Below are 23,349 nucleotides of genomic sequence, written 5' to 3' on the forward strand. Positions count from 1 at the left end.
ATCAGCTGTATTGATCTGTGAAAGAAAACCTATGGACCTGATGGTTTCTGTTTAAGATGGAAGCGCCACAACTTAAAAAGGACACACGCACACACACATGCACGTGGAGCGGCGGATTTGGGCGCGCGCTCGCTCACCTCACTGCCTGTTTGCAGGTGGGCACTCTCACAACATCATGTGCTCGTTGTGTCCACGTTTATTTTAAAGCAGCGGTCTCCAACCTTTTTTGCGCCACGGACCGGTTTATGCCCGACAATATTTTCACGGACCGGCCTTTAAGATAAATACAACAAAATAAAACTAGTACCGGTACCGAAAAAAAGAAAATTTATTCATAACACACGTGAAAAGACCCAGGAAAACGGAGTTAACGATAAAAACGATAACAAAATAACGCTGAAAACCACACATTTCACACCTGAGCCTCAACTCTCGCGGCCCGGTACCAAACAACTCACGGACCGGTACCGGTCCGGGGGTTGGGGACCGCTGGTTTAAAGCAAATCAGGACATTTCCAGCATTTCAAGCAGGAACCAGCAAATAGTCGGTGTCGGCATGATCACACCTTCCTGCATCAGTCAGCAGATGGAAGGAAGGGGGCTGATGCTCACCATTAAAATGGAAATGAACTTTCCATTTCTGGTGTGAAACGAGCCTCACCTGGCCGTCAAACACTAATCAGCTAGTTAACCAATCACAGGTCTCTGCAAATGAGTCTGAACTTCAGTCACATCGTTTCTGAGTTCAAATCCTCAGCGGTGGTGCACCGACGGAAAACTACATCAAATCTTGTCATCGTGGATCTCACGTCACGTGCACAGAGACGACAATCAAAGCTTCATTTTTACTGAGAACATTTCAGAAGAACAGATTGTTGCTGTTGTTATGAAATCATGCTTTTGTGTTCCTTTATGAATGTCGGTGCTACATTTAAGAACACAGCGTGCATTCGTGCTTTATGTGCATCAGTTTGCATCAGCAGGAAGTTAAATCTCAGACTTGGAGAACAGGACTGAGAATTGAAACAAGCTCCTGGATCCTGCAGATCTGGATCTGTGTCACGAGTCTGACAGAGCATCAAATGTGATGAGTTTGAGCTGAGGAGCCGTGCTGGCGGGTTGTTTTAATCACACTGAACTAAATGTAGAAAAACACTCATTTTTTTCTGCCGCTCATTATAAACGGACCGGTCATTAAATGTGAACTTTTCCGGGATGGTACTGCACTCTAAAAAGTAATTAATGTGACCTTTAGTCATTACTTACATATATATGTTGTTGTGAAATAAAAAATCAAGTTCATAAATACTGTTAGACTTCCTAATTAAAATTTTTATTTTATTGAGTTCGGGTGACACATAAATTATGCCTCTTTACTCAATATATAATCGTGATTTGTCTGAATTTAAAATCTTCTTTTAATCAAAAAACAATATAATTTTAAGTTCTGTCAATGTAAAATACAACTTGATGACGTGTAAACAGCTCACAGTTCCCTTCTTCTACTCAAGCGGACATATTCAACAGCACGTGTTCAAGTTTTATCAAGAGCTGTGTTCGTTGCGAACGGTGAGTAATTTTATGCGAAATTACACATATTTGCAGTCGCTCTGGATTTTGTTAGTTTACTTTAAAACAACGACGTAACATACATAACATACATCTTAGCTTGCCCCCGCGTTTGTGTGTTTTAATATACACACAGCAGCTAATTCCACGATAGCATAAATTGTTGGGCTCTTTTTGGAAAATTTAAAACTGACGTTATAATGTCAGTGTTAAATTTTAACACTGATGTTATAACGTCAGTGTTAAATTTTAGAGTATACTCTAATGCAGACCACTGTAATTGTCTTATAATTTTTAAAAGATAGCGGACGTTGTTAGCCCCGGCGCAAACTACTATGCTAACGTAGCTAGCCAAGCTAAGTTGTGTTCACTGTGATTTTATTTTTGAAATGTGAAATTTATTTTTTGAAGGGAAGCATTTTATGTTAGTAATTGTTAAGAAACGCTTCTAAATTTTCGTAACGTTACGGGGTGAAGTTGAACCCCATTGGCTTCTGCGCAGGAAGTGCCGTCGCTATTAGTCCGGTGTGTCTGTTGACCGCTAAGAGCGGTTCTTCACCGGCTGCTCGGCCTATTTTCACAGGTAAAAGACCAGACTAAAGTGCACTGTGCCGCATATGGTAGGGTAGTTAGCTGTCCCTAATTTTTGGGGACTTTCCGTGTTTTGTAGAGACGTAGAGGCGACGTGCATTGGCACTGGCTGTAACATTGATATGCCTCAATAAAGTTTGAAAGTAAGAAAAAAATCAATAGCGGGCCACCATCTTGGTTGGGTCCCCATTCGCCGCCAGTGCATTTTTTTTCTACTGAGGAATGTATTCACCCATGGTAAATAAGGAAAATGTTTAAATATTTTTCCAAACAGATAAGGCAAGAAAGGTCAATAATCCCACATATGGTTTCAGTAGTATGCCAGTTTTTGCAACACTAGGGTGCACAAAAATGACCATAGCTGCTGACTCAGCACTGATTCTAATTTGGTTTTGGAGAATGAAATGAAAACAGATCAAGTGGGATTATTGACATTGTAGCTTGTGTATAAAAAGTTTGGGGTTTTTTCGTATTTACTGTCAGAAATGATTCTGTCCTGTCATGCCACACCTTATGTTTGCTTTTGTTGATAAAAAAAAAAAAAAAAAAAAATATGTATGCATGTATGTATGTATGTATGTATGTATGCATGTATGTATGTAGTTTTGTCTTTTTGAGTTAACATATTCCTCAGTAGAAATACATGCACTGGGGGCGAGTGGAGACCCCTCCAAGATCGCGGTCGGTGGGGGATACACGCTCCAACAGACTGGCCCAGTCCATGTCACCTCTATGTATATTTGATCTATGGAAAGCCACGTTAGGCTTTCCAGTACCCAGTGTATTCAGGTTTATGTAGTTTTGAATGTTTGGTTCTAGCTTACACAGCTTTGACAGGTGAAACTGATTCACTGTATTGAAGACTCACAGGTGAAGTTGAAAATACCATCTTTTGTATTTTTGTGCAGGCACGACTTTCTGGTGTTATACACTGTCCTGGCGTTGCAGATCTAGGGGTTCCAGTTAAGACGTGGTCAGCCTTCTAAAGAAAGTGGGAATCTCACCAAAATATTCAGTTACTTTGCTGTGTTTCTTGCCAGGACAAAGGCTCAAACCATCATCTTCTCCTGGTATCGAATACCAAGGGACCTTCTGAAGTAAGCTTTAACAAGTAAGCTTGAATTGAGTAATTCAGAATCATGAAGTATGGATTGGCCTTGCAAAATCTGTAAATTTGCAACCTCCACTAAGGAAGAGCTGATGAAACATTATAGGTTACGCCATATCCCCAGTGTACAGCCTCTGCCATGTCCTTACCTAGATTGTTTTTGTTCATTTAAGTCATGGGGTAGCCTAAAATCACACATATCAAGGAAACACTCAACTCACTCAACAGTGAGAACCTCTGAAATACTCAGTTTCTGTTGCCAGTTCTGTAATGTGGGCACATTTTCCACTGAAAAAGAGTATTTTGAACACCTTCGTCAACATTTGAAAAAGCAAGAAACTGTGTCCTGTGTTTTCAAAAATTGTAATTTCAAAACTAACATTTATGGAACATTTGCGTCACATAAACATCGCAAGCACACTCCCCACTCTTTAGATGAGTTTAAAGAAGACGTTTTAAAGAGGTTTGAAAAGCCTTTACAAACAGATCAGTGCAGCGATGTAGTTAATCAGGAGGGTGAACAATCTGACATTGAGGAGTTTAGAGATGATGATGTGAATGTACTGCCAAAGTTGATTGAAAGAAGCTTGGCTCATTTGATGTTGAAATTAGAGAGTTCATTTCATGTTCCCAACCAATGCATTGATGAGCTTGTAGAGTCATTGCATTTTATTTGTCATTCAGCTTCCGCTCCCATCATGAAAGACATTTTACAGTCCTGCTTGAAGAGACACAACTGTGAAGTTGATGAAGCCATTGTGTCTGAAATGGTGAACAACATATGTGTTGCTAACCCTGTTAGCGCTGCCCTTTGTGATGGTGGTCCTCTCTCTTCTGCCTTCAAAAGAAGAAAGTATTTTAATGAACACTTTTCTGTCGTGGAGCCGATTGAGTATATTCTTACTGGAGAGAGTAGCTTCCAGTATGTTCCCATTCTAAAGTCTTTACTTCAGGTTCTTAGCAGGAAAGATATACTAGACCTGATCTTGAGTGAAGCAGAGGTGCAGAGAACTGTGTACAACTCATTTCATGACGGCACCTTTTACAAAACCAACGAGTTGTTCTCAAAAAATGACCTTACAATTGCGCTAAATGTGGATGACTTTGAGATTTGTAATCCTCTCGGTACATCCAGGAAAAAACACAAAATCACATCTGTATATTGGGTGTTAGCTGATGTCCCTTCATTGCTCAGATCTGAGCTAAACTCAATCTTCTTAGCAATTCTTTGCAAGGCTGAGGATGTAAAGAGATTTGGTTACAGCGCTGTGTTAGAGCCACTGCTCAAAGATCTTGTGGTCTTAGAGGAGGAAGGACTGTATGTTCCATCACTGGGTAGAAGAGTCAAAGGCACAGTGTTTAGTGTAGTTGCAGACAACCTTGGTGCCCATTCTATGGGGGGATTTGTTGAGAGCTTTTCCAGTTCATATGTCTGTAGGTTTTGTCTTGGTGAAAAGTCACAATTTCAAGATGGTGAAGTGAGAAATAAGGCATTCCCACCCAGAACAGCGGAACAACACACACTGCATGTCCAGGCTTTACAGGAAAATAACAGTTTGATGCATGTTTATGGAGTGAAGAGACAGTGTGCACTGACGGCAAAACTTAAATATTTTCATGTTTTGTCTGGATATCCACCTGATGTGTTGCATGATCTCTTTGAAGGTGTAGTGCCCCTAGAAATAGCACTGTGCCTAAGACTATTCATTCACAACAAATACTTCACTCTTGAAGAGCTGAACAAATGCATCAAAGAGTTCCCCTATAAATGGTCGGACAAAACCAATGCACCACAGCTTGTTCCTGTGAACTTTGCCCAACGGAAAAGTGTGGGGGGCAATGCCCACGAGAACTGGGCTTTGCTTCGTCTCTTGCCACTCATGGTTGGATCAAAAATCCCTGAGGCTGACCCAGCATGGGAATTGCTTCTTGTGCTTCGAGACATTGTTGAGCTTGTTGTGAATCAAGTGCACACAGAGGAGACCATTTGCTTCCTGGACAGTAAGATATCTGAGCATAAACACAGGTTTCTCATGGTTTTTCCAGAGCAACGCCTCATTCCAAAACACCATTTCCTAGAACATTATCCAGAACTTATCAGGGCTTATGGTCCTCTGGTGTCACTGTGGACAATGCGGTTTGAGGCAAAGCACAGCTTTTTCAAGCGTGTTGTCAGACATACTCGTAGTTTTAGAAATATTCTGCTGTCACTGGCCATGAAGCATCAGTTGTTGCTTGCTTATAACCAACATGATTCCAGAGCTGTCAGACCATTACTACAGGCTACAACACTGTCTACAATGGATGTTAGTGTGCTGCGAGAGGATATCCAAGAAGCACTGCAGGCTAAGTTTCCTGGTGAGACATGTGTCCAGATAGCCAAAAGTGTGTGTTACAGAGGCACCAAGTACACTAGTGGAATGATCCTGGCTTATGGTTCCACTGGTGGTCTACCAGATTTTGGGGAGTTGATCCAGATTGTGGTTTTGAAAGGCAATGTGGGATTCATAGTGAAAGGTGTAACTGCTTGGTCAATTGAACATCTAAGGAGCTATGTGCTTGAGAAAACTGGTACAGTGAAAGTCATAGAGGCAGCTGAGTTATCAGACACGGTCCCCTTGATTTCTTACATTTGTGGCGGAACAACCATTATGACTCTTAAGTGCAGCATTTATGTTCCATAAATGATTTCCATACTTTGTGTGGAGATTTTCAGCTGAAAAAAGACAAACCCAAATCTCAGTCTTTCTACTATTTTCAGAGATGGCATATAGTTAATTGGCTCCTAGTTTCCATACATGGAGATCAAATTTTATTATATTATGCACTATTTCGCTGTTACTAAGAATTACAGAAACATGTCAAAAATTTGGTCTACAGGTTACCTAATGTCACAACCGTCTCAACTTCGAGTGATCCTTGCAGATCATGATGTCCGTAAAGTTGTACTACCATCTGGAATCCCAGAAACGGTGGATGACCTTTATTCAGCCATCCGTGATACCTTTTCCATTACAAGAGACTTCTGTCTTCACTATAAAGATGCTGATTTTGGTGATGAGTTTTTTACCCTTGTTTCGACAACTGACCTTAAGGACAAGGACACAATCAAGATTGTGTTTCTCCAGGACCAGGAGCCTACAATAACCTTGACCTTAAGTGATGTGACCAACGTGACTGATAATCCATCTGAGGAGGACTCTGTTGACACCTCATCTGTGTCAACTAATGACACTCTGATTCTTTCCACATCTGAAGATAGTCCAGGGCACCGTTACCAGCGCTGGCCTGTTCAATTTCAGATTCCCAGGTTTTCTGACCTCACAGAGATCCAAATTCGGTCAGCCAACGAGCGCTTCCAAAAAGATGGGACTCTTCTCCCTACAAAAGATTTAATTCCACTGCTTCCTGACATACTTAGAAAACTAGCAGAAGCTATTTATAAGTATACTGCTTATCCATCCAGTCTGCAGATCAGTGAGGTTGCAGAGGCCCTGACTCTAAAGCATCCCTGCCTGAAAGAACCAGGGTCCTTCAATGGATGCTATGGGTGGGCGCAGCGTCTAAAGTACAAGATGAACAATTTCAGAAGCAAGCTTAGAGGTCTCGGCTGCCCTGAAGTTGAAGTAAACTCACTTAAGAGGAAAATGACATGTGACCAATACCCGGCAAAGAATGTCAAAAAACCAAAGAAGGCTGAGGTGAACTACCTACCCCCTCATGCTCAAGGTGAAACTAGTGAAAGTTTGGAAAAAGAGAGAATCGAGCTACTGAGTGAAGTGATGAAAAGGGACAACTCCAGAATGGTAGCTCAGAAAATGGACAAGACGTTCAGCCTTCGTCGGGAGGAAATAGTGAAAGAGGCCCCTGCCATCAGTGACTTCATGAAGCGCTGGCCTGCTCTTTTTAGCGAAGTACAGGTGAGAGAAAATGTTTATTAAACCAGTGTTTTTGTGTTGGGGATTGATGAAATTACAACTAGAAGTCAGATAAATAAAAAATTTAGAAATGCATATATTTACACCTAATACATTTAAATGTTTACAAATGCACATTTGGATTTGGAATTATTTATGCTTATGTCTCTTGTTGTATTTTATTCTGGTGTGCCCTGCAGATATGTGAAGAATTTAAGAGGATAACAACAGTCAGCCTTGAATCAACCTTTCTGGCCAGGCTTGACCAATGCACCCCAAAACTGATGGCCTTGACCCTGTCAAAAGGAGGAGCTGCAGGTCTGAGGATGAGGCAGATTAAGGACATGCTTCTGCAGGTATAATGAATAACTTTATGAATAGACCTTTATTTGCATCTGCCTTACTTTTTTCATGTGGGTGGCTGTAGCTCAGGTGGCAGAGCAGGTCAGCCACTAATCAGAAGGTCGGTGGTTCGATCCCAGGCTGCATCCTGGCTGCATGCCAAATATCCTTGGGCAAGATACTAACCCCGTGTTTGCCTACTGGTGGTGGTCAGAGGGCCCGGTGGCGCCTGTGTCCGGCAGCCTCGCCTCTGTCAGTGCGCCCCAGGGCAGCTGTGGCTACAATGTAGCTTGCTATCGCCAGTGTGTGAATGTGTGTGTGAATGGGTGAATGACTGAATGTAGTGTAAAGCGCTTTGGGGTCCTATGGACTAGAAAAGCGCTATACAAATGCAGGCCATTTACCATTTACCATCTCAAATGTTGATATGGCTGCTTTGAAGAAGGTCCATTGTATACTAACACTATTTTTTTCCAAAATTGTTCATATTTTGGTTACACTTGCATCTAGGGCAGGGCAAAAGAAGAAAATATGTCGTCTGTACAATATACACTTTTTATTATTTTAAAATAAAGCTCTATGATTTACATAAAGTGTTTCACACGCGCAAGAACGTTAACAATACATAACATGGAGGAAGACTGTATCTGTGCCAGTTACATTGTAATTGAATGAATGGATATTTATTGTTATTATACAAGTTCAGAGCACAAGTACAACAAAATGTATCTTTATTTTAGTGTTTTTACTTATGAAGAAGGAATGTCCAGGTTACAAGCGCAGCGTTTCTCAGGTCTCCGCAGAGTGAGACAGCCATGCCCCCACTGTGTGCGGAGTAAGCAGGTCCCAAACAATAAGAAACTCAGGAGAATAGCCAGATCACCTTTTCCACCTTATTCCAAATGAACTTTTTTATTATTTAATTTAAAAAAATGCTATATCATTATGGATATAATTTTCAGTATATGAAGTAAGCTACTTACATCTGATTTTTTTTTAACACATCTATTTTTTTCTATCAATCAGGACAACACAGTTGAAAAGCGCAGAGAAATTGCTATTCGCTGCCTCATAGTCTATCTTGGAGAGAAGGAGGAGGATCTTTTCAAACAATACAGCGTAAGTACTTGAGTTGGTTTTTAATTTTTTGTTTAGTTTTGAATGCATGTCTCTGTAGGGTCTTTGTGTTTTGTTCATTGGATTTTCTGTTCAGGGTTGAGTATTTAAGTCATTCAGTGCCATAGACGTCTTTAGACGTCAAAATGAATCCGAACGCTCAGTGCCATAGACGCCTCTTGAGCTTTTTATTGAATTGAGAAGGTGGTGGAGTTGATTACATGGATAAAATCCCACCAGCGTGACAGTCGGCTCTACTGAGAACGAGTATTGTGGCACGATTTTTGATCCAGCTCGTCATTTCGAGCTTGAGGTGTCTGCAGCCTGACGTCATGGTTTTTCTAGCAATTCCAGTGAACATGAACCGGATTTATCTGACCAGTATCTCCTGTTAGAAACTTCTGAAGGCGTGAGGTTCTGGGGGCGATCCGTCTCTGGGCCGGGGCCCTGGCCGGGCCTTGGGTCCTGGTTTGTGTGTTGCCGGGGTTGTGGGCGGGTGGGTGCATGGGGGCCCATCCCTGGCGCAGGGTGCCGCCGGTGTGTCGAGCCGCCTGTGGGGCTCTTCAACCGGTGGGGGAGATTGCCACACCTTGCAGGAGCTTTCCTCCACTCAGGAACTCTCTGCAGGAGGGGGAGATACAGGAGAGGTGGAGGAAGATCTCACCCTGGGCGTCTATTGTCTCATGTAGTCTGGAAGATGAGTGGATGGTGGGGTGGGTGCAGTTTTCTCTGTGATGGGGTTGGGTGGACTGTCCCGGGCTCTGTGGGGCCGGGGGGCGCTGCTGCGCTGGGCCCCGGTCTGGATGGGCCTGGGCCCCCTTTCCCTGGCGGGTCGCGGAGTATGGGGGTGCCTACTGGGGTCAGCGGGGGAGCTGGCCCCAGGGAGGGGTCACCTGCCCCTCCCTTCCTTCCCTCCCCATCTCCGGCTGCCTCCCTCTTCCCACTCCACCACAACCACCCACACATGCAGGGCCTCGGAGTAGGGGTATGTCACTAGGGTGCAGAGGAGGCTACCCCCCCCGTCCCCCCCCCCCCCCCCCCGTCCCCTTCTGGCTACCTCTGCCTCAATTTTATCCCACAACTTAGACATTCACATTACTCACACCCTCATTACACATACATATAGGATCTTGGGGGTGGGCACGATACACGGAGTCCAAGTTATCATCAGGGTGTACACCTCACCCCTGGCGTCGTTGCCCACCTCTCAATGTTAAATACACGTAGACATTGAGGGCTAACAGGAGGGACTATGCGCTTACCTGCTGCTCTCTGGCAGGTAGCTCCATGCCCTCCTGGGTTTTAAATGCACCTTAGAACACACATGCATCAACACTACAATGAGCGGGTGGAGGGAGGTTTGGAGTCTTCTCTCACCCCCATTCTCTGCGGCCTGCTGGAGCGGGGGGGCTAGGAGGAGTTGGCCGTCCGACTGCGGTCTGGGGTGTGGGGCCTCCCTGCTGCTGCGGAGTCGGGGCGGTCTGCCTCTCCCCACCGCAGGGAAAAGGGTAACACCACCTGGGTCTGGGTGCAGTTCCCCCCTCCAGGGGCAGGGGTACCTAGACCCGGTTTGTAGAGTACGCTTGGGGAGTGTGATCGTGTGTACAGCGTCTCTTTATGTCTGTCTCCACGTCGATTGAGTGTGAAGTGCACATGAGAGCATGAGGGTGGGAATGGATGTCTGTGTCTGTGTGTGCCTGTATGTTTGTGTCTATATGTCAGGTTGGGTATCAGACGCCACCTCTCTGGGGACATCTCGGGCCCTCCAAGGTTTGGAGGCCTATCTCCACCCACCACCACTTCCCCTGCCGGTGGCGGACTCCCTCAGGTGTCGGTGCGTTGGTGGTTCTTTGTATCTGGGGGTGGGCGTCCGGGTACACACCGGCTCACTCGTTGGCGGCTGCTTATCGGGGCCTGGAGCCTGGGGCTCACTCGGGCCACTTCGGAGGTGGGGTGGGGAAGAGAGACTCATTTTTGTCATGGTGGTTTCAGAATTCACATAGTCATAGAACAAAATATTCTGTGAGCCTTCAAAATCAGCGAAAATGCTAAATATCTCTGGCACTGAGGGGGGTATGAAATCTGAGAGTGGCTGGCACTGAATGAGTTAAGGGACATTCCAACCCTAAGTGAAGATATGTCTATTGCCATGTATAAGTGAGAAAAAAGCATTTCAGAATTACAATCCAAAGATGTTTATTGCCATTGTCATTGAACATAATTTGCTGAATAGAAACCTGTTTCCGTGATAAGGTGCAACATAAACACACAGGATAAAAAATTTTGTAGCCAGCGCAGTCATTTTCCTGATCTGGCAGCAGCTTTAGCAGAGCATAAACAATGGAAGTGAATGGCAGGTACTAGCATTTTGTGTGCAAAAGTGATTAAAATCACTCAATAATGATACCAAGTATTCCTGGGGAGCTCAACAATCATGCTGACTGCAAATGAAAAGTATGAATTGACATGAAGGATTTTCAGGAGCCGATTTAGACTTGGGACTACATTACGACAGAGCACTGCTGTAAGCCTCCACATGGTTATAACACAGCAGTTGAAGCCACTGCCGACCAGTGTCTATAAACCAACATGCTATTTGTGCAATATTTCTTCAACAAATCAAAGACCCATCCATTGTTACTGCAGCTTACTATGCTTGTATAGTAGTGGCTGTGTGTGTTTGTTTATGGAAGCTGGAGGCTTTTTCAACTGTTGCGTTATATCCATTCACCATGCAGTGGATGTTTACAGCAGTGTTTGTCGTAACTGCAATGTAGTCTCAAGTCTAAATCAGCTTCTGCAAATCTTCTGTGTTACTTTTGCACTTTTCATTTGCCGTGAACATGATTACTGAGCTCCCAAGAAATATTTGTTTTCATTACTGAGTCATTTTAATCACTTTTGCACACAACATGCTAGCACCTGCTATTCACTTACATTGTTTATGCTCTGCTAAAGCAAATGGATTGCTTCCGGATCAGGAGAATTAGTGTGCTGTTTACAAAAGGCATGTTTCTCACTTTCTAACTGTGACAATATGGCAATAGATAAAATTTCACTTAGAAGTGGAATAACCCTTAAAAATGATTTATTAGATTTTCTTTTCAAAGTGGAAAAACAAAACTGTGAAAAACAAGACATTTTTTATTTTAAACGTGGATTATGGTTTAATTTAGCTTTTAAAACTTACAGAATGACAAAGTAAAATCACTGAAAAACACAAAAGACAACCTGTTTTAGCTTATTTTCCTACCTATAGTGGTTCATTCCCTTATGCACGTCATCCTGAAGTGCTTGAGCTATGTATTTTATACATCCTAACATTTAATTTCTCCTACAAGGATGAGGAGGAGCTCAACGCAGACCTTGCAATGCAAATCATGAAGATTGCTATCATTGGTGATGGGCCTGCAACCATCATCGTTGAGGGATCCAAGATCCTGGAGAGGATTGATGTTGCCAGATCCTGTGCTTTGATGATGGGAGTAATCTACGCTCTGAACCTTACCTATCCCAAGCAGCTGAAATTTACCTTTGAGGTATTTCAAAAACTATGCCTTGAGCTTGATGGACAAAAAGCCAGCTCTAAAGTAATGAATCTTAAGTTTGGTATTTTCTAGAGCAGACTTGATAGACCATTCGTGAGTGAGTTTCACAAATCATTATTCCTGCATTTCTGGCACTACTTGAATGTGTTTTACTAAATTTTAAAGCGCTGTTCTTAAGTCTTCTGAGTTAATGTTTTGCCGTGTCTTAAATGCTGTTATTTGCACATTTTTAAGGAATGCGTTTAATTTCTCCCATGACCTGTGTTCTGAGGGTACTGGTGTGTTTTAAAGTTTGTGTAATACCCTCTTTAGCTGGCCTTAATCTTGAGGGTGAAAAGTCAAATATAGAAGAGAATCAAGAATACTTTGTAAGAGTGCTGACAAAGTTGAATGAAAGAAGCTTTGATCATTTTATGTTTAAATTAGTGCATTTAATGTATAGCAGCCTGTCATCTTTTGTTTTGATTCACTGTCACATGTTAAAGTAAAAAAAAAAAAAGAGGATTCAAGTAGTAGGTTGTATTACAATTTCAATAAACAGTTCCTTAAGTTTCAGCGGGCAATTTGTGTTCTAGGAAACTGAAGCCCACAAATCTTGCACTTCGCACACACGTTAAAGAATTGTGATGTTTGTTATTGTAATTAAATGGGTCTAACTCATTGGAATACATCTGTCTGAATTTCTATTCTTTCTAAGCACCAGGTACGAGTCCCTTAGCTGATGTCCAGGTATTTGGCATCACATCTGCCGCATTCAAACAAATACACACAACATCCATTTCTTTTTCTGAAGGTCATGACACAAGAGCACACAGAGCGCATGTTAAGGCTGACCTTCGTTTGGGGAAAAAAGTGATCGACAAGTTTCTAAGGTCTTAGAACCTTGACTTCTTTGTGGGCAGGCACCACCATGCATGAGCCTGCCCACGCGGTAGTCATGGTTATAAGACACAGCTTTTGATCAAGGTTGTATTTTGGAGCGACTTAGCCTGCTGGGAAACAGGTAAATGCCCTTATAGAATCTCCTGTAGGACCAAAACATTACTACACTGTAACCAAAATATCATATTTGACCAATATAAATACTATTTATGCCGACAGTTAAGTTCATTTTAATTATAAATGTGTTTTATTTTGTTCAAAAAGTTACTTCACCATACATAAATATAATCTTGGATCAACTTAAATTCCTGTGTATTTGTTGACAATTATTAAGTTCATGTTACTCAGAATGTGTTTTTTTTTGTGGCCAAAAAGTAACTTCACTATACATAAAATTCACGTTGGATGAACTTAAATTTTTGTGTTCTAGTCGAAAATTATTAAGTTAATTTTACTTAAGAATGTTTTTAATTGTGGCCAAAAAGTAACTTCACTATACATAAAATTCACGTTGGATCAACTTAAATTTTTGTGTTCTAGTCGAAAATTATTAAGTTAATTTTACTTAAGAATGTTTTTAATTGTGGCCAAAAAAGCTACTTCACCATACTCAAAAATATTGCTTTGAATTAATGCTATTCTGCCAGAAGTTGGCTTAACTCAAAAATTCTAGTGGAAAACGTTAACATGTTTTTTTTATTTGAACCAATGTTTTATTTATTAGAGTGTGGTTTCACACCAAAGTAAAAGAATCTGGAGCTATTTTTGTTATTATGCAGCAACTTGAGATTTCAGGGCCCACCTGTGGTTAAATGAACCGCCCCTGCTCTGTGAAGTCAGCCCGCGGTTTCCTTATTTAATCCTGTAATCTGTAAAAACAGACTTTTTAAACCACTCCATCCTCAGCAAACGGCAGCATGTGGGGGGGCTCATCACCCACTCTGGAGAAATGAAGATCTGCTTTAGTTTGTGTTTGACTTTCTATTTAATCTGTTTGCCTTAAACCCCGAGCAGCCCACAGCTCCCACTGCACAAACTGCAAGAAAGTGGAAAGTTACTGCTTCAATTATTTAAAGACGGCCGCCTCCCCTTTGCTAAGAGTCCAAAGTAGAGTTTATGAGAGGGATTTATTATGTCTAATATATTTCCAGTTGAGTCTGGCAGGACTCTGTGTGTATTTGCACTTTATGAGCAGTTAGGAGGGTCAAATATTTGGAATCTGAATGGCAAAGTGTTCCAAATATGCTATTTATACATTTATTCACACAGGAGTGTTCTGGGCTTCATCGCTGCCTGAAGTAAACACCAGGAAAACATGCAAAAATAACCCTGAGCCTACCCAGCACATAGCCTGGACCAATTCATACTTTTCAGTGATAATTTAACACGTATAATACATATAAAAACACAAATTACACCAAGCTGTCAGACAGCTTGGTGTAATTTGTTACCACCTGCATCTCACAGGTGGTACCTGTCCCGCCTCCACGGGACATAAACGTGCTGTGAAGAGAAAACATATTTACAGGTTCTGGGCACCACGGGGCTCCTGCTGTAACGCCAACAAAAAGCACATTTCTCACGTTCGGCCCAGCGCCGGCCTCATTTTCCGTACATTAAACGTATACAGCAGCGCTGCACATGTTCTATTAAAACTCGGCACGAAGGCTTCTGCGAAGCCCGAGGAGCAGCCAGAAGATCAAAAGCATCCCGGCCGTGTCCTCCTCTGTCCAACGCGCTCAATAACAGCGTGTTTCAGATGCATTTGTTAGAGGGAAGCATCCTGAACCAGCGGAATCTCATTAAAAGAGAGAAAATTCAAAGCTTGTAAACAGCGAAGGGAAAACTATAAAACCTAAAATGATTCACATTATGAGCCTGAAACGCCAAAGAGTCCACCGATTTACACTTTAAAAAGACCGAACAAAAACAGGAAAATCCACACATCACGCTGGTCGGTTTGATTTATTCTGGGTTTATTACCAATGGTGAGTTTACATCACATGCATATTGAGACGAATGATCTCTGGACTCGTTGCTCTGGAGAAAGAATAAAACTCAGAGGCCTCGGAGGGCGGCGATCGTCGGTTTATCTGCAGCAGATCTGACTGAAAGTCTTTTTTTCCTAAATGAGTGTAAAGCAGAAATGCAGCACGTCGTCCTCTTTGTAAAACACGCTGCTGTTTAAAGCCAAGAACGAGCCACCGCATCAGACTCGTGTACAGCGCTGTGCACAGGTCTTACGCCTCTCTTCTAATCTTTATATTCTGCAGGAAAATGAGAACCAAGTGCAGCGATTTATTGAAACACGGTCTCTATGAGGCAGAAACAGGTGACAGTATTTGAGTGGACACCTTTATTCTCCAGCACAGGCTGTAAAATCTCTCCAGGCTTCTTGAAGGACACGCAAAGCTCTTCTGTTCTTGTTCTGCTCTGCCGGGATGATCCCACACTGCTTCAGTAATGCTGCGCTGCAGGAGGCTCCACTGTGCGCTTTCACTGCGTTGGGATCATTGTCAGGCTTTGCAGAAGGATCAAATTCAGTCTGATGGTACTTTGTTAAAACTGATGAATCGAACGTCACTGACTGAAATCCAGACCCAGCCTCCACTGTGGCCTCACTGTTGGACCTCCTCTGTACATATCGCCAAAGATTTGGACTCATCGCTCCCTCTGACCTGTTGTTATCGAGTTTCAGTCCAGTTCTTGTGTAGTTTGGATGGTTCAGCTGAAGGCTCCGTGATTTTTAGGCTGAACACTTGTTGTTTTGTCCGCCACTTGTCCAGTTTCCTCACATTTTTTAAGGACACACTGCACACCGTGCGAGATCCGCCAGGTTTTCTGCTAATAGTTCAGAGAATCCATTGTTGGTCCAAAAATGACATTTTATGACAAACTACTATCTTCAGGATTTTTCACAGATTCAACTAAAGAAACTAGAATAAATCATCGGTTTGTGTGACAGGCTGCTTTCATCAAAGATAAACTTTAAGATGGATTCTGGCAAGTCGTTATGTGCAGAGACATAACGACTTTACCTCGGAGCCTTTATGATGCCTGAGTGATGAGGTCAGAGTTAAATGGAAACAAAGAAAAACGTCTGAAAATGGTCAGGTACGAGGACTGGACTGGAAACAAGGGAAGACTGAAGGATCTTCAGAAAGCTGGAGGAGGATTCTTTGTGAAAAATGACAAGTCTGACTGCTTGGAAGCAAAATAGGGAGAAATGAGGGGTTGCTTAAGGCTACGTCCACACGTACACGGGTATTTTTGAAAACGGAGATTTTCCGTTTTCGTTTTAAAAAATAATCCCGTCCACACATAAAGGCAGAAATGAAGGAAAACGCTGCTATGAACATGCCAAAGCAGCAGGTGGCGCTAGATTCCTAACCGTGCAGAAATGTTGGCCAATCAGAAGTCTAGAAGCCTCGGTGGGAAAAAGTAAACAAAGCTGGGGCATAGAAGCAGAACCGAGTCGTATGTGTGGACGGACAGTAACTGTGTGTATATGTAAGCATTTAAACACTGCAGAGAGTAGAATTAACAGTATTGTAGAAATTCATTTCACCGAAACAATAACGTGGCGCACAGTGTGACGTCAAAAAATGCGCACACCTTTGACGCTGCGTTTTCTCCGTTTTTCTGGTCCACACGTAAATGCAAAAACTGAGTTTTCAAAAATATCCACCCTGGCCGGAGTTTTTAAAAATCTTCGTTTTCAGTGACCAAAAACGCCGTTTACGTGTGGACGAAAGGTGCAAACGCATAGAAAAATCTGCGTTTTCAAAAATGCCCGGGTACGTGTGGACGTAGCCTGAGACTTCTGCACAACTGTGTACAGCACAGGAACCAGGCGTGGCTCGGCATGCATCTTTGGTAGCTTCGTCACGTGGAGGTGATCTCTGTGGATCGATCACATGTTCAGTCAGGGTGGCAGGTCGGGTCAACACTTCAGGCTCTCTGACGTGTTCCTTGAGGTGCTCCCGAACACGTCTGCTGGTGGCCTAATATTGCCGAGCTATGCAAGCTAACGTGATCTAGTTTGATCTAATGAAGCCCTCATAGGACCAGACCAGGTGAGCCATCCCGAGCCAAACACTGTCGCCAAGATTTCCTCCACTCCTCCAACACAGTCTGTTGTTCTTCCTCAGAGTCACGTCTCACACACCAGGATGTGCTCACACAGACAGAACATCACAAGACCTCATCCCTCTCGCTGTTACGTCCTGGACGCATATTCGTCTACGCCACGGCGGCCGACGCCGCTTGGCGCTCTGACATATTCACCAAACTCTCATAAATGCTACTTATCGTTTATTTGCATCATTATAAACAATATTCATGATGTGACGTTCGCCTCCAACAGCACAGTCTGAGACACACACACAGGAACAGAAAATAAAATACACATTCTCAAAGTGTGGCAGATGACAGCTGATCTCAGGTCAGATCCAGTGAGCGGCGATGCGACTGGAGCTGGAGTGGCAACGGCAGCGCTGATTCCCGATCAGCCTCCAACCACCAGCAACCAGAGTTTAGACCGACCTGGATCCTCTCCATCAGAAGCTTAAAAATGCATCAGGTGTCACAAAGATGAGGCCCCACCTCCACAAAAACCAGGAAGTGCAAGGCCAGTTAAAGTCCTAGCTCCGGTCCAGCGCAACAGCCCCGCCCACTGAGACGTCCGTGACGGCGGAGACCATTCGCCTGCAGCACACGGGTCTCTCTCCTCCTCTCTCTCACCTCACCTTGGACGAGTGATAGGTGGAAAGCGAGCAGGGGAGGGGGTGGGGCTCATTGCTGCTTGGAGCGCCAAAACCGCGAGGCGATGGAGCCGATCGAGAGTCCCTGTTTCTTCTGCTGGGAGAGCTCGGACAGACGCTGCTCCTCCTCCTGACGGGCAGAGAAAACAGAGTCAAAGCCATTTCAGGTGAAACCTGTGACAGGTGCGTTTGATTTCTCCTCCTACCTGTGCCAGCTGAGCCTGTCGGCGCTTGAAGGCCTCGATGGGGTCTTCCTCCAGCGCGTAGTTCTCCAACACCGAACGCACGTCGTCCACGCCGCTCATAGCGATGGCTGATGGAGAGGAGGAGACGGAGGAGGTGAAACAACAACAGACAGGAAACACGGGAAGGTCAACCAATCAAATATGAGCTTAGTGACAGTAGAGGGATGCACTGACGAACACAAGAAGCAGACGTCAACTACAAAAACAAATTAAGTTAAGGAACGGCTGGGTGACAGGACGGTCCCCGAACGCCTCGCCGTGCGTCTTACTCTTGAGGAAGTTGGCGAGGTCGTAGAGCGTTCGGTCCTCAGAGTTTCCGTCCCATTTCTTCAGAGCCAGGCCGTTGAAAGGCTGCAGGCTGAACGCCTCCCGCTTACAGTCCACCACGATGACCTTACTGCTGTCGCGGTTCAGACACGACACATCCTAAAAGACAGACAGACAGACAGACAGACAGACAGACACACACACACACACACACACACACACACACACACACACACACACACACACACACACACATTTACTCTCCTGCTGCAGATAAAATCACTAATTCGATGACTGATGAGGTAAACGCCTCCTCCATCACTCCAGCCCGACTAAAGTTGACACTGGTGATCTTTCATGCCTCATCAAATAAGAGACTCCATTACCTTAATGACCCTTAAGGTAACACTTGCTAGCCCCAGCTGGGGGGTGGGTGGGTGTGTGTGTGTGTGTGTGTGTGTGTGTGTGTGTGTGTGTGTATTCATATCTTTGTAGGGACCAAAAATTGGAAATCCTCACGAGTCTGAAGGTATTTTTCAGACTCAGGATGTGGTTTTAGTGTCAGGGTTACAACTGGGTTATGGTTGGGTTTAGGCTCAGGGTTAGGCATTCACTTTTGATGGTTAGGGTAAAGGGCGAGGGGAAGCATTATTTCAATTAGATGTCTCCACAAGAAATGAATACCCGACGTGTGTGTGAGTGAGACAGATGGAGAGGGACTGTCTGCGGCCCAATCATCCTCCACGTCCTCACAGCTGATGAAAGAAGGCCGCCGTTCTCCTTCACGTTGTGTTTGTGTGAAGGAATCAAGCTGCCACTGAAGAATCGGACCTTCTCAGTCTTTTACGCCATTGTGGAGGAATTTTGGCCGCTCTTCTTTCCAGCATTGCTTCAGTTCATTGAGATTTGAACGGTGGATCTAAGCACAGCTCTCTGAAGGTGTCAGCAGGCTGAGCAGTCTGGACTTTTTCTTTTTCAGCCATTCTGTTGGAGATTTACTGCCTGGCTCAACTCAGCGACTGCAAAGTGCTTACATCGTCATCCCTCGTCCACCGGTCGGTATGAGGCGTTTGAACTGAGTTTGGATCTCTGCAGCTGAGGACAAACCTCTCCACATTGGTATCATCCATTTGAAGGACGCTGTTACAGATGTGGTTTATTGAGCCTTTGTAAACCTCAGTTAAGGAAATGGCCTCGTAGCCCTCCCTCAGCAGACGGTTCTCTAAGATCACTGCTGATTGCAGACCTGCAAACTGCCCAAACCTCTGCTTTTATAGGGAAGCTTGAGCTTTCAGATGATCGGTTAATCAGTGCATTTGATAGTCGACACCTGGCTGCTCCTTTCCCTCTTCCACATATTGTTTGTGCATTTGAAGCGCCTTGAGGCGACTTTTGTTGTGATTTGGCGCTATATAAATAAAATTGAATTGAACATTTCGTCTTCGTTTCAGGTACATGAATAATGACTATGAATATAAGTGACGTAGAGAAGATGCAATAGAGCAACATGGCGTGGACGTCTGACAACGACGGTCTCTGATCTTAATTAGAGCTCTTATGATGCCATGTGACCAATAAAAGCCGTCCGAAGCCTGTCATGTTGAATGTTCTAAATACGCGTCGATTCAAACTGTGAAACACTGGCTTCACTCTAGAACAGCAGCTGGACGGGACTAAAGCAGGACTTTGCTCCAGGTTGGGGGTTAACTCTAACACACACAGAGTTACGTCAATGAAAGGTCGCGCCCCGACAACTTCCCCGGCACCGCACTTCTCCGTCTTTGTATGAAAATTCCTCTCGTCAAATCTGCCGTGCGATGTTATTGGCAGGCGCCATCTGTGGCTGCCCTCTCCGTTGGGAGATTAGAAATAGGAATGACATCTACTGCTGTGCAGCGTCCAGCAGAGGAAACTTTGCCGTCACAGAAGCTCACGAACACCAGCGTGACTCCCTCCTGCGAGACCCTCGGCTCATGTTCTCAGCAAATTGGGCAGCAGCATTTTTACAGAGTCGGTGAAGTGCTAAGAAATGCTGCACACACTCACAAATACAGTTTAGGTAAATGTATTATGTACTGTACTGCAAGCTGACAGTAAGATTCTACTTATCCCAATCATATCAGAGCCTGACTCCGCCCACTGCATGGTCTTGAAAAAGACCAAAACATTTATTTGGGTCATTTCGAGCTGGATGGCTCCTCCTCTCCAACATCTTCCCCCTCTGATGTCTTGGAGCACTGCAGTAGTTGGCAGATGCATCAGTTTGAGGAGTCCGCTTGTCCTGTTATTGATGGACCAGCATGCAGTCTGTAACAGTGGGGCCAATACATAAGGTATACCGGGTTGAACCTTCTTTTTCCTTCACAGCCGTTTTAATTCTTCATGTCTCAGATTCCTCGACATGACTGTGTCACACAGCTGCTGCACGTCTATGACCTCCCACTCCACTACATCATAAAAAAAAAAAAAAAGACTACCGTATTTTCACGACCATAAGGCGCACTTAAAAGTCTTAGATTTTCTTCAAAAAGTGCGGCGCGCCCTGACAAAGGAACTCCAACCGCTGGACATCGGTGTGAACCGCCCGTTCAAAGTAAGGCTGCGAGCGGCCTGGGAGCGATGGATGACCGGTGGAGACCACAGTTTCACTAAGAGTGGAAGGCAGCGCCGGGCGAGTTATGCCACAATTTGCCAATGGATTGTAGATGCTTGGGCTAACATGTCTGCTGGCACTGTTGTTCGAGCTTTCGCAAAAGCCGGCATCGTTTCCGAGGAGCCGCACAGCACGGAAAGTGACTCTGACGGTGAAGACAGTGAACCTGGCATGTTTGATGGAGATTTAGCGCAGCTGTTCAATTCAGACACAGAGGATGAGGACTTCGATGGGTTTGATTGATGATAAAAATGTGAGTACCAAACTCAGTTTTGCTCCTGCTTTATTTTTAAATACGCACACTTGTGTGCTTGTGTGTTGTTGATGATGACGATTACCGGCAATAGAAATGTGAGTAAGGTACCGAATTCAGGTTTGCTCCCGCTTTATTTTTAAATACGCATACGGTACTTGTATGCGCCCTATGATCCAGTGCGCCTTATGTGTGTGTTAAATACAGTAAGGGCACACATAACTGAGACTGCGCCTTTTAGTACAGTGCGCCTTATGGTCGTGAAAATACGGTATTTGATTAAGATTAAGTGACTGTGGATGTTTGAGTGAACGTCACGGTCAAGAAACCAGTTTGATGATCTGAGTTTGTAACGTGGTGATTTATTCTGCAGCCACTCAGGCTGTGGAGTTTGAACGATGCTCGGCTGGTACTGAGGAGAGAAAAGTCCACCAAGGAAATAACCCCCACACCATCACACCAGCAGCCTGAACTGGTGACACAGGCACGATGGATCCATGCTTTCATGATGTTTAGCCACATTCTGACCAGGTTTGTCTTTCCGGTCTTCTGCTGCCCAGTTTTGGTGAGTCTGTGTGAGCCGTCGTCTCATTTTCCTGTTCGTAGCTGACAGGAGTGACACTCATTGTGGTCTTCTGCTGCTGTAGCCCAGCTCGAAGCGCTCTGTCCATTCTCCTCTGACCTCTGGTATCAACAAGTCATTTTCTCGCGGAGAACTCCTGCTCATAGGACATTTTCGAATTGGACCGTTTTCTGTAAACTCAGATGGTTGGTGGAAGAATCCCAGCAGATTAGCAGTTTCTGCACCGTGCCATGTTCAAAGTCACTAAAATCACATTTCTTTCCCATTCTGGTGCTCAGTCTGAACTTCAGCAGGTCTTCCTGGGCGTGGTTATATGCTCTACATCTTTAACCATAACTATTGTTGCAGTTCATTACTGCCTTTTGTAAACTGTATTTATTCTTTTTAACTGTATTGCTTATTGCACTGTAGAGGCTGGTGAGAAACAGTATTTCGTTTCAGGCTGGGCAACTCCATACAAAATGACAAACTTGTTGAGTCTACATGTGACTGGCTGATTAAATATTTACTGAAACAATAAAATATCCTTGAAATTCAAAAAGTAAGCCTTAAGTTTATTATTTAACTCTGTGCTTAAAGATGTTACTCTGAGCAGCTCTTTGTGGTTTCATTGGGATATTGTCTGAGTTAATGAGTGAAATGTACTTTATATTAATGTTAAATGTATTCTGAGTTTGTTATAACAGATTAAGGTCATTTTTAGAGTGAGAAGCGTGCACATGTACGTGAACCAATACAAGAGTTGGGATCCCTTCAGTGTGTTTTAGTGTCTGCAGACCTCCTGATTTGGGGTTTTGCATATATAAACTAAACATCAGGCTTAAAATGAATGATTTAAAAATAACAAAGTTAATCCAACTGTTGCGTTTCTTATCCAGCCAACAAACAATAAGACGTCTGATCCACTTCAGGCCAGCAGCCGACGCTCGGATGCAGGCCAGCCAACAATAGGCAGAGGAAGGGTTAACGCTGAGGTAATGATCTCATTGTGGTGTTAGTTTAATATTCCTGAAGGAATATCAGACAGTGGAGAATAAAACAGCTGGTAGAACAGGATCAGTATGCCTGACTCTGTGAAATAAAAAGACAACCATTGTTTTTCCAACTCAGCGGTCAAGCATCCATGCAGAGCAGCTTTGCTCATTTTTAGGTGCGGAATAAGAAAAAAAAGCTAAAATAATAACTAATGTAGACGATGCACAGATATAATTACATTTTTAAGTTTTATTTAAAAAGCACCACGCACCGCCAAGGTGCTCGTTACTGTAAGGTAAATATCCTTAATGATACAAAGAGAACCCAAACAGTCAGATGATCCCTGTGGAGCAAGCACTTGGCGACAGTGGGAAGAAAAAAAAACCCTTTTAACAGGAAGAAACCTCACAATCCAACTGACAAACGAAAGAGCATCCATACAGACTGATCGGTGCTAAATATTTCCCCTAAATCTGAGGGACTCGGAAAAAACTGGAACCAAAACCGGAAAATTAGCCAAAATGCATTTTTTGAAGT

At 43.8% G+C, this 23,349-nt stretch overlaps 2 protein-coding genes across 5 annotated transcripts in view; one reads left to right on the top strand and one right to left on the bottom strand.

The window, feature by feature from the left end:
• The first annotated feature begins 1,237 nt into the window (after positions 1 to 1,237).
• On the top strand, positions 1,238 to 12,859 carry LOC113036677 (sterile alpha motif domain-containing protein 3-like). Of its 4 annotated transcripts, none has more exons than XM_026193107.1 (6): positions 1,262 to 1,569; positions 3,069 to 3,271; positions 6,149 to 7,188; positions 7,386 to 7,541; positions 8,554 to 8,646; positions 11,985 to 12,859. In XM_026193107.1, the coding sequence occupies exons 3-6, from the start codon at positions 6,157 to 6,159 to the stop codon at positions 12,261 to 12,263; spliced, it is 1,560 nt and encodes a 519-aa protein (XP_026048892.1). In that variant the 5' UTR covers positions 1,262 to 1,569; positions 3,069 to 3,271; positions 6,149 to 6,156; the 3' UTR covers positions 12,264 to 12,859. The 4 variants fall into 4 exon arrangements, with proteins under 4 accessions (XP_026048891.1, XP_026048890.1, XP_026048892.1 ...); XM_026193108.1 differs by having other exon boundaries at positions 3,069 to 3,257; XM_026193106.1 differs by lacking the exons at positions 6,149 to 7,188; positions 7,386 to 7,541; positions 8,554 to 8,646; positions 11,985 to 12,859 and having other exon boundaries at positions 1,238 to 2,152; positions 3,069 to 6,142.
• A 4,511-nt stretch (positions 12,860 to 17,370) lies between these two features.
• The window catches only part of timm50 (translocase of inner mitochondrial membrane 50 homolog (S. cerevisiae)), a 28,301-nt gene continuing 22,322 nt past the window's right edge, over positions 17,371 to 23,349 (bottom strand). Inside the window, exons 9-11 of the mRNA XM_026191967.1 lie at positions 18,351 to 18,507; positions 18,043 to 18,149; positions 17,371 to 17,966 (exon numbers count right to left, since the gene is read on the bottom strand). Of these exons, the coding sequence (XP_026047752.1) occupies positions 17,868 to 17,966; positions 18,043 to 18,149; positions 18,351 to 18,507 (363 nt within the window). The 3' untranslated portion in view covers positions 17,371 to 17,867. The remainder of the gene's footprint in view (positions 17,967 to 18,042; positions 18,150 to 18,350; positions 18,508 to 23,349) is intronic.

The sequence above is a fragment of the Astatotilapia calliptera genome, chromosome 14, assembly GCF_900246225.1.
Source record: "Astatotilapia calliptera chromosome 14, fAstCal1.2, whole genome shotgun sequence".
Lineage (NCBI taxonomy): Eukaryota > Metazoa > Chordata > Actinopteri > Cichliformes > Cichlidae > Astatotilapia > Astatotilapia calliptera.